General features: G+C 43.4%; 1 protein-coding gene across 1 annotated transcript; it reads right to left on the bottom strand.

The window, feature by feature from the left end:
• Positions 1–1058: 1058 nt before the first annotated feature.
• On the bottom strand, positions 1059–1415 carry LOC148845425 (uncharacterized). Its single transcript, XM_088955872.1, has one exon. It carries the CDS (start codon positions 1413–1415, stop codon positions 1059–1061), a length of 357 nt encoding a protein of 118 aa, XP_088811998.1.
• Positions 1416–10696: the final 9281 nt, after the last annotated feature.

The following is a 10696-nucleotide window of genomic DNA, read 5'->3' as shown; positions in this document are numbered from 1 at the left end:
CACACTGTTCACCCGCTCCAATCAAAGTCCTCAAGGTTTGGTCCTATATCACCGACAACTTGTCAGTAAAAGTGACAGTACAATTTATCTCTTGCAATAATTTAGCTACAGAAATAAGGGTGCAATTCATTCTTGGTACAAATGAAAAGTCCCTTCCTTTACTGCAGTAGTTTGCTTCCCATTAGGAAGCTCCACCGGACACGGTGTAATATTCCAAACTTCAATCAGTAAATCAATTTCTCTAGTCATATGGTGCGACGCCCCGGAATCAATTATCCAATCAGTAGAATTTTTCTTACCGGAAAGTTTTTCACCAGATTTATGTGAATTTAGAATGTTAAGAAGGGTTGTCCATTGATCTCCACTCAACCCCGGAAACCCGTTGCGGTCATGATCATTTGTGGTTCCAACTTTTTGTCCTCCAGTCTCACTTCCGCTGCTTGGGCAGCGTTGGCTCTTGCCTTGTTCCCTCGTCCTCGCCCGACGCCCGAACCACTTCGCCCACGGCCTGCTCCTTTCCCGGTTGAGCGAGGTCTATCTCCCCACCATTCTAGATATCCAATCACCTGGAAATAGTCCTTTGCCTCATGTCCAAATTTTCCACAGTGTGTACAGCTCACGCTTTTATCCTTTGTATGTGCAGCAGTTGCTTTTGCACCAGCATGTACCGCAAAACCCACAGCATCACTTCGTTCTTCTTTGCTCTTGGCTATACTTCGATGCCTTTCCTCTTGAATGACCATTGCATAGACATGGTTCAAATTCGGCAATGACTCTATGCTCAAAATATTCGAACGCACGATGCCATAAGTTGAGTCATCAAGGCCCATCAAGAACTGATGTACCCTCTCTTCTTCTTGCTTCTTTTCAAGTATGGTCGCAATTTTGCAGTTGCAACCGCTACAGCGACACGCGGGTACTGGATCATATTCTGCCAACTCGTCCCACATGACCTTCAGCTTCCCATAGTAAGCCATCACTGTCTGTCCTTGTTGTTTACAAGCCGCCAAATCAGCCTTCAATTGATGGACTCGAGGTCTATTCCCGATAGAAAATCTCTACCGCAGATCCTCCGACAAGTCTTTCACATTCTCCGTATATGATATAGTAGTTCGCAAGGTTGGTTCGATTGTATTGAAAATCCATGCAACCAGCATTGAATTCACCATCCACCAATCTTCAATATCGGTCGAATCATCTGTCAGTTTATCCAATGTTTTGTCAATGAACCCGAGCTTTCTCTTCGTTTTGAGGGTGTTTCCCATGGATCTCGCCCATTCCTCATAGTTCTCACCTTTTAACTGAACAGGTGAGAGAATCATTCTGGGGTTGTCGGACGGATGCAAGTAATACGGTGAGCGGACGATTGTGTCCTTTCCTACGCGTTTTCTGTTGTCTTCACCTTCGCCTGACATGATGGAGAAACCAACGAGATGCCTTCAGATTCGCTGGTACGCACTGTTGCGCACTGTTCCGATCCTTCGGTAAAGAAGTGAGGACCAACCAAGGTTTCAAATCGCCCTCTTTTTTCTAGGCAGGCTTCTACTATCTCCGCGCCTGGCCCAAAGAGAAACCCAAGGGTGACTAGAGCGACACTGAAGTCCCAAACTCAAGCGATAGTAACAAAGAGACAGTGAAGGTTGAGGTTTCAATTTCTGTAGCTGAAACTGAAGAGGTGAAAGCGAAGCCGTTTGTTGAGGAAATATAAGAGAAGGCTAAAGAAGAATAAAACCGAAGAGCTCTGCATGAGTGCAAAGTTCCTGTCTGATCTGCGAATGTCTCAGTTCAGAACTCGAATCTGTCGGTCGCAGCCTTCGATCTCTGTTTCTCTGGGGTCTGGAACAGACGAACAATGGAACCGAAGAGCTCTGCTTGAGTGCAGAGTTCTTGTTTGATCCGCGAACGCCTCAGCTCGGAACTCGAATCTGCCGGTCGCAACCGTCGATCTCTGTTTCTCTGGGGTCTGGAACAGACGAACAACAGAACTGTGGTAACCGCTCAAGCTAAAGAAGAAGAGTAGTCTGTACTGGGAGCGCCGTAGTGACGAACAACGGAACTCTATTTCTGGGAGCGCCGCAGTGACGACTACGGAAGACGAAGAGCAGTATGTACTCTGCCTGCGGGCGAAGTGCCAAATTAGAGACCGGAGTGCACAGTCTGTACTCTGCCGGCACCGAGCTACGTCGCAACCGCCACTGATTTCTAGGTCTTAGAATAGAGACCTCTTGCTCCTGTTTCTTGCTCTGATACCATGAAAGAAACTGTAGTCTCTTTTATTATGCAAGATACATCCTATATATACAAGTAGGAGATTGAGTTTCAGTAGGAATTGATTTTCCAAATACATCCAGGAATACTGTTACATGAATGCAAGAAGGTTCCCAAGTTGCATAGAGATTCGGTATAAAGGATACGTGGAGATTTGGTTTCCCAATATGAAGTCTTCACAGTTAGTATTATCCTGTGGAATATTTGAAAGAGAAGGAATAATAAAATATTTAAAAAATAAATTGATGCCGCTGCACTTGGTAGTGGAGGAATTGTGCCAAAGTCTCTCGAGCTCGGATCTTGTGCTTACGAGAATCCTGCCCACATTTATCTTAGCCACACATGGAGAAAATTTCATCATCTCCATAGTATTATGCAGGGGGGATGTTCCCAATTCAGGGGGGGTGTATTGTGGGTAGGCGTGGGAAGGGTTCTCGTGGGCAGGAGATCCTGAGTCAAGTCTCTCTCACCTCCCACACCTATTATCTATCCATAATACATCCAATAAAATCAAATCAAATGGGGAGACCTCACCTTGATACAATCAAAATTAATTGGGTAAATTACAAAGACCCCCCCTGTATTATGGGGTTTGTGACAAAGGCCCCCTGTACTTTGTTTTGAGACAAACACCCCCTTATACTATGACCGTGAGACAAAGACCTCTTTTCGTTATCATTCCGTCCAAAATCCACTGTTACAATTTTGTTTAATCCCCATACTACCCTTATAATAACAATTCGGACACTATTAACCCTCTTGAGTTATATCTCACCTTGTTTCTCTCTTGCATTCGGTTTCTCCTAATAAGGGATTTCTCCTTTGTGACCAAGCTTCTACTCCTAGTTACAGTAGAAAGGGATTTCTTCTTCCTCATGAGTTTCAGCCACACAGGATTTGTTTCAGTCGCAATTTCTAAGTTACAGTAGCAAGAGATTTCTTCTTCCACACAAGTTTCAGCCACAGTATTTGTTTCAGTCGTAATTTCTGAGTTACAGTAGCAAAGGATTTCTTCTTCCTCACGAGTTTCAGCCACACAGGTTTTATTTCAGTCGCAATTTCTGAGTTACGGTAGGGGTTATCACTTATTTTCTGTTTTCACTTAATTTGTACTTCTATTAGGGTTACAGTCCGAAGGCATGCCTTTCAAAAGTGATAACATTGCAGAAACCCGGATGGAAAATATGTCATTGGTGTGATAGCAAGGGATGATGAGCATGGTTTTTAAAACCAAACCGGAGATTGTACCGGTCATGGGTCTGGTTATCAGGTCGAACGGTCCGATCATTCGAACCGAACGGTCGGCCCGTTCTAACAGAAAAATTAAAAAATAAGTCTGAACTTACTCTGTTCAGACTTCAGATACAACACGAGAGGCCAGGAAGGATGGCGTCCACTACTGCCATCAACTCCCCATTTTCCACCAACACCACCAATTGTGTCCGGAAAATCACTTAATGGCTGTTGTAAAGGTTTCCGCCGCTCAATACATGCTAGTCAGAACAAGAGATGGTTGTAGAAAGCCCCTATATTAAAAAAAAAAGGGGGGGGGGATGACTAATGCGCAGAGATTTGGGAGCAAGCGGTGGTTGTCGGTGCAAGAAAGCTTCAATACAAGCTGGCCGATGCAATCCTTCCACTATGTTCGCCGGTTGCCGCTGTAAATCTTGGTCACCGGCGATTGATTGTTCGGAAACGCAAGTGTGTTGCTGTTTGCCAGAAGTTGGCCTTTGCAAATCTTGGTCGTCCCCTTCAAGTGCACGAAGGCCGTTGGCCGCTACAAATCTTCGGTTGAAAACACAGGTGTGTTGTTCTCTTCTTTGGTCAAGGAGATGCTATGCCAAATCTTGGTCGCCGGCGGTTGCTATGCCAAATCTTGTGGATTTTTACCCGGAACCGGTGACTCCACCGTAGTCGCTTGGCTGCTGCAAATCGCCGCTGCAAGCCCTTGATTGATGAGGGCAGATTTGGCTCTCCACTAACATCATGACACATGGCATCTTGGAATAACTGGGTGACACTCAGAACCACCTAGGCGACAACTTGCCTTATTTAAAATGATGAAGTCCTAGCTAGTGGCCTGGCATTGTTGTTGACCTAGCAACCTGGTGACTTGCCTCTAGTGCCGACCTGGTGACCTGCCTCTAGTGCCGACCTGGCGACCTGCCTCTGGTGCCGACCTGGCGACCTGCCTCTGGTGCCGACCTGGTAACCTGCCTCTAGCGCCGACCTGGCGACCTGCCTCTAGTACCGACCCGGTGACCTACCTCTGGTGCCAACCTAGGGACCTGTCTTTAGCACATGGTGACTTGCCTTTGGTGCCGACCTGGTGACCCACCTCTGGTGCCGACATGGCGACCTGCCTCTAGTGCCAACCTAGCGATCTACCTCTAGTGCCGACCTGGCGACCTGCCTCTAACACTGACCTGGCGACCTGGCAACCTGCCTCTAGCACCGACCTGGCGACTTGCCTCTGGTACCGACCTGGCGACCTACCTCTAGTGCTGACCTAGCAACTTGACTCTAGCGCCGACCTGGCGACCTGCCTCTGGAACCGACCTGGCGACCTGCCTCTGGTGCCGACTTGGTGACCTACCTCTAGCGTTGACTTGGTGACCTGTCTCTAGTGCCGACCTGGCAACCTGCCTCTAGCGCCGACCTGGCGACCTGCCTCTTGTACCGACCTGGCAACCTGCCTCTAGCGCCGACTTGGCGACCTGCCTCTAGCGTCGACCTAGCGACCTGCCTCTGGTGCCGACTTGGCAACCTACCTCTAGTGCCAACCTGGTAACCTGCCTCTAGCGCCGACCTGGCAACCAACCTCTAGCGCCGACCTGGCAACCTGCCTCTAACACCGACCTGGCAACCTGCCTCTAGCGCCAACCAAGCGACCTGCCTCTGGTGCCGACTTGGCAACCTACCTCTAGCGCTGACTTGGTGACCTACCTCTAGTGTCGACCTTGTAACCTGCCTCTAGCGCCAACCTAGCGACCTGCCACTGGCACCGACCTGGCAACCTGCCTCTAACACCGACCTAGAGACCCGCCTCTAGCGCCGACCTGGAGACCTGCCTCCACCGCCGACTTAGTAGAAACCTAGCCAGGGACCTCTTCCATGACTCATGGCGGCTAGCAGCAGCTCGTCCAGGGCCGACCTATGGTACCTCGTCAATATCGGCTGAAGCGACCACCCTCGAAGGCTTGTCAACCTGAATGAGGTTCAAGTGGCAACCTACGAGACGTGCTCGTCATCGATTTTTCCATGCATCCCATCACTCCCAGGTCTCTCGGAGGTCAACTCTCACACCGAATGTTTTGGGAGAAACCGAGTAAGGCACAAAGATTGGCTTATGTGCACGATTACCTCCGAGGACGTCGAAGGTAGTTAGGCACGTCCTCCCGGAGATCCCGGATGTGTTGTGTGATGCTCACGCCAAACAATGCCTATATAAACACCTTACCTCCAACTTCAGGGGGGCACAATTTTTAGTTTTGGTAGCTCTCCAGCTCTCTCACATTTAGTTATTTTAAAATCTCTGATTCTCTAACTTAAAAATCAGAGTGCCCACCCCGGGTAAAGCAACTCGGGCACTCTGACACTGTTTCCTTGCAGGTCACATCAGAGCCACCTCTCCAACTCGTCACCATTAAACTAGGCATCAGAGCCACATTTCCAACTCGTCACCATTCAGATAGCATCAAAGCCACCTCTCCAGCTCATCACCATTCAGCTAGGCATCAGAGCCACCTCTCCAGCTTGTCACCGTTCAGCCAGGCATCAGAACCACCTCTCCAGCTCCTTATCATTCAGCTTGGCGTCTAAGCCAAATTCCAAGTAGGAACCTTTCAGGTAGGCATCCAAGTCACCTTCTAAGTAGAAACCATTCAGCTAGGCATGCAAGCCACCTTCCAGGTAGGGATTATTCAGCTAGACATCTGAGTCACTAGTAAGCCTGGAGCTGCCAAAATGCACTTCATCATTGGTAAATAGAGGTTGTTGCTGGTTATAAAATGCAAACCGCCGTAGGTAAAGTTCACTGTCGTCGCCGGTTGTCGTGAATCGCCATCAATCGTGGCTGCCACAAGTCATGAGTCGGGGTATGAGGACTGAGAGGAGGGAAGGGTTAGAATGAAATTGAATGCCTTTGATTCTAACCCTAAAGGCCTAATTTGTAAGAGTTTTTTTTTGTTTTTATTATTTTTTTAAATCAATGAAAATGAAATTCGTAACCCGCAAATCGCTACCCGAGTCGAACAGTTTAGCAGTTTGACCGCCCGGGTCAGCGGTTTTCTGACATACTCTTTGGGTATGTTGCAAGGACATGGGGGAATATTTGATAAATGAAGTTGAGGCGTGGGGTGCTCTTGAAACTCACAGAATCGGGGAGAGGTTTCTGGGCTTGAAGATCATAATCGAAGGTGATTCTAAACATTATTATAAATAGTCTTTGTGGTAGGATTGATATTCGGCCCGTGGATATATGGTCAGCTCTATCATCCAAGATTGTCTAGTCTAGCGTTGCGCCAGTGTTGCAAAACCGATGTCTCCTACGTTCATGACTTCAATTCAGGGAAGCAATTAAACTTTGCAGCGGACAGGTTGCCTAATTTGGGGCATGAGTTAAATTTTTCGGGATCCAATCTATTAGATTTTAAGTTGTTGTATGTATGCTTCTTCGATGCATTTACCAGGCATCATTCTTCTTTAAGACTATGCTTGGCTTGAAGGAAAAGGTAGGGAAAGGAAAAAAAATGATGAGAAACCTATACAAGGTTTGTAAAGTAAAGGTTTCCCTTCCTTTCCCTATTTTTTCCTTCAAACCAAACACAGTCTATAAGTGTTCTTTTGTAGCATAATTATAATTCTTTGGCTAAGCAAGCTTGGTTGAAAAGATTTGTTAGTTTTGGAATGGTGGAATAATTTGGATAGAGGAAATAATTTGGCAGGCCCAAGGGCTCGTGAAAAGAGCAGTTTCATTCTTCGGTGCCTCCCCCCTTCCACTATCATTGAGCGAGCATCAAAGAAAAAATCATGCAGTGATCCAAACTCAAGTCTTGATAACAAGAAAATTTGCTGTTGAAATAGCTCAAGAGAGGGTGCTATTAAGATAAATTTTGATACTTCACAGAATGATAATATTTTTGTTTGATTGTTTGCATTGCCAGAAACCATTTTGGGGTTGTCCTTTATTCCATAGGCTTGAATTTGATTAATGTTGTTGAAGCTTAGGCTATGTAAGAAATTCATAATGTTGCTCTAAATTTCAGGAATCATGCCATCAGTATCGAAGGGGACTCACTCCTTGTGATCTCATGTATTAAGAAGCAAATTGGAGTTTCATGGAGATTGAAACAGTGTATATTGGATAAATAACAAGTTGAAGGGTAGTCCTATTGCATCATTTTCTACAGGTACTCAAGTGCCCCAAAACACAATATTATGGCATTGTGTCCCATAATATATAATCAAGGTGGACTTAATTCAATTTATGTGACTTAGAATCTGAGCAGCTCAATGTCCAAACTATTCTTCAGTGGCATAAATTCAATCTGTCCAATTTCAGTGGATATGCCTTCCAGCGTAAATGGATTATTGCATTTGTTATGTGCTTTTCAATCTTTCTAGACTTCCATTGTATATGTTCAATTCAGCTGAAGAATTATTATCGTCTTAACAAAGCAAATTCCAATTCGTTGCTAAAAGATTCTAGCTTTTGTGATGAATTATATTTGATGTCGGCAAACAAAACTGGAGCAACGAGCACCACGGCACAAAGGAAACCTCGTGGTGTATGGGCTCCACCACAGACTCAGTTGTACGAGCCCTATGCCAGACCTAGTGACACCGAGTTCATCGATCAATCCTACCGCGCTTCAGTCATGAACCGGATGGAAATGACTATATATAATGTATGGGCCTGATCTTATCTATTCCGTTATTAGATAGGGTTTGCTTTTAAATTTATGGAAATGATCTAGTTTTAGTCAGGGTTTAAGGATTTATCCTATCTGAATCAATCCAAAAAACTAGCTTTCATTTGCCTGAGTTGGGTCAATCTTATGGAATCCGCTTTGAACCAACTTTGCCTGAAAATAAATTTTAAAAAATTGAGGATATGAAGATTTGAACCCAAACCACTCGATCATGGTTTCACTTGACTAATGAATCATAAATGACAAATTTTTTAAACAAACAAGTTAGTATTTTTTTTAGGGATGTGGGATAAAAGAAAGAATAGGTTCTACAGGTAGACCTTGAAATTGTTCTTAAAAGGCTAGGTTTCAGTTCCAAAAATCTTGAACTGACCTCTACAGGTAGGTAACCGAATTGAACCAACCCATGCTCAATCCAAATTTCTCATATACATATGTTAAATTCATAGGAAAAATTTTCAAGTTCAGCCGGATGCCCGTGTTCTCAAAGTATTAGCATTGTTTTTGCTTCCAAGTGATCCCGTTTAGTGATAGATACATTAGGGTTCACGCTGTTTATTCAATCTGACAGCTACATCCTTAAAACGGAGCCAATTGGATTAATTGATAAGGTCTTTGGCAGGTTGTAGTGGAGACTTGGGTTCAAGTCTCACTAATAATAGAATTGGGAGGTTATGGGTAGGAGGCGGTCTACCTAGTTAGAACCTAGTTTAGCGTAATTCTTTTCTATTAGAGTTAGCTAGGGTTGGATTTGAGTTGAGACGAGCCAAATACCAATTTATTCAAACTCAGCTCACCAAAAAGATACGGTGCTTCAATACATCAAAAAGATAATCACGAATATATCTTTCCAAATAATTTCAAATAACAGGTCTTAAGGTCATTCAATTTCTGTTTGAATCAACCATGATTAAATTGATCCAAATCAGAAGGACCCATCCTATGCAAGAAGTTCACAAATACGAAACTTTCAAGCACTTTGTAGGATTTGAATATTTTCAAGTTTCGACTCAACCATCTATGCTTTAGTTTACTTAAGACAAGAAGAAATTCCAAACCATAATTTCAGTAAAGGTAAAATATGATTGAACCATACCCTCAGTCATGAGCAAAACCATAAGGTTGTTAACCAAATGGAAGGCTTAAATATAATTCATTAGTTTATGAACTCAACCCTGAGATCAAGATAAAGAAGTTCATGGCAAAAGATGTTAAGAGTCAGTTGTTTTGAGTGAAGCAAAGTAGTTACTCCAATGGCATTATTTTTGTTAACACAGATGGTCTGTGCATGAATTGGTATGGATAACCAATAAGCCCTTTTACATGAGGGATTCTCTTCTCCTACCATACTTGTGTGATTAATACATTTAGACTCTATTACCTACCTAAACAACAAAACAAAAAAAGCATGATTTGTTCATTAAACTCTAGAATCAGTAACAATAGGAAGTGCAAAATCGAGATCTAACATCAGAAATAGAAACACAATTTTGGAAACCAGGTGGTGTTACAGTGTTAGAAAATCATCAACTGGACTAAAAAATCCTCTAAGCCTCTTGTTTAAGCTGCATGTACACTATGCACATGGTGCATATGGCCATCTGACCATGTCATCCCATTTGTCAACCTCTTGTTTAAGGATTTATTAGCAACTATCAAAACCTTAGGTCACACTCAATAGCACATAAACTGACCAACGAATTCTAGAATTTTTACTTTTCAGAGGTTAGTTGGAAAAAAAATATGATTTAGAGGTCAAGGATGTAAATCTTGTGGGAGTAGAAGGTTTAATCTTTGTAGATCTATGAGTCTGTGCTAAGCTTTATCTGGCTATTCATTACTGCGAGTATTCTCAATGCTATTATCCGAGTATGAGGTTTAGGTCATTAAACTGGTTTAGGTTTGGAACATTAAATGTATAAAAGTTCAAATAAACGAATCTAGCTAAAACAGATTCACCAAGCCTTGTTCATTGATTTCAGCATCATTAAATATAAACTGTAAAATCTTTTTCAGTTCAGCATGGCTATTGCATGCTTCTCTGTTTTGTTTCAGGTTATGCATGTTGTAGGACCATAGACCAGAACTTTGAGAGATACAAATACAATAAAATTTGTTTCAATGTTCCTAGGTTAGTATATATAATCTGATATATCACATACAACCTATAAATGTTAAATTCCCAATGTAGAGGAAGAGGCTAGCGGGGTTTATGACTACATGGATCATGTTCAGACCTTCTCAACAGTAGAAGTAGAAGCTCAATTGGATGGTTATCTGTTATTTGAATGGTTTTAGATAAAGGAAGCTGATGAATATAATATTAAGAAAAAGATAACTGATGCAGATTTCTGCATGTTCAATTCAATGAATACCAACAGATATCAAGTAGGTTTTCTAGATTTCAGCAATAAATAATCACATATACTTACAAAAGAGTTTTAGAATAGAAGAAAAGAGAAAACAAGAGAGAATAGGTTATAGGTTTTAAGTTA

The sequence above is a fragment of the Nelumbo lutea genome, chromosome 7 (assembly GCF_056320005.1).
Source record: "Nelumbo lutea isolate HS-2025 chromosome 7, American lotus-T2T, whole genome shotgun sequence".
In the NCBI taxonomy this organism is placed as follows: domain Eukaryota; kingdom Viridiplantae; phylum Streptophyta; class Magnoliopsida; order Proteales; family Nelumbonaceae; genus Nelumbo; species Nelumbo lutea.
Note: the sequence above shows the minus strand (reverse complement) of the source record. Positions and strands in the feature narration are given on the sequence as shown.

Excerpts from the sequence above, each read along its gene's own strand:
- LOC148845425 (XM_088955872.1), bottom strand. The coding sequence starts at position 1,415 with ATGTCAGGCGAAGGTGAAGACAACAGAAAACGCGTAGGAAAGGACACA.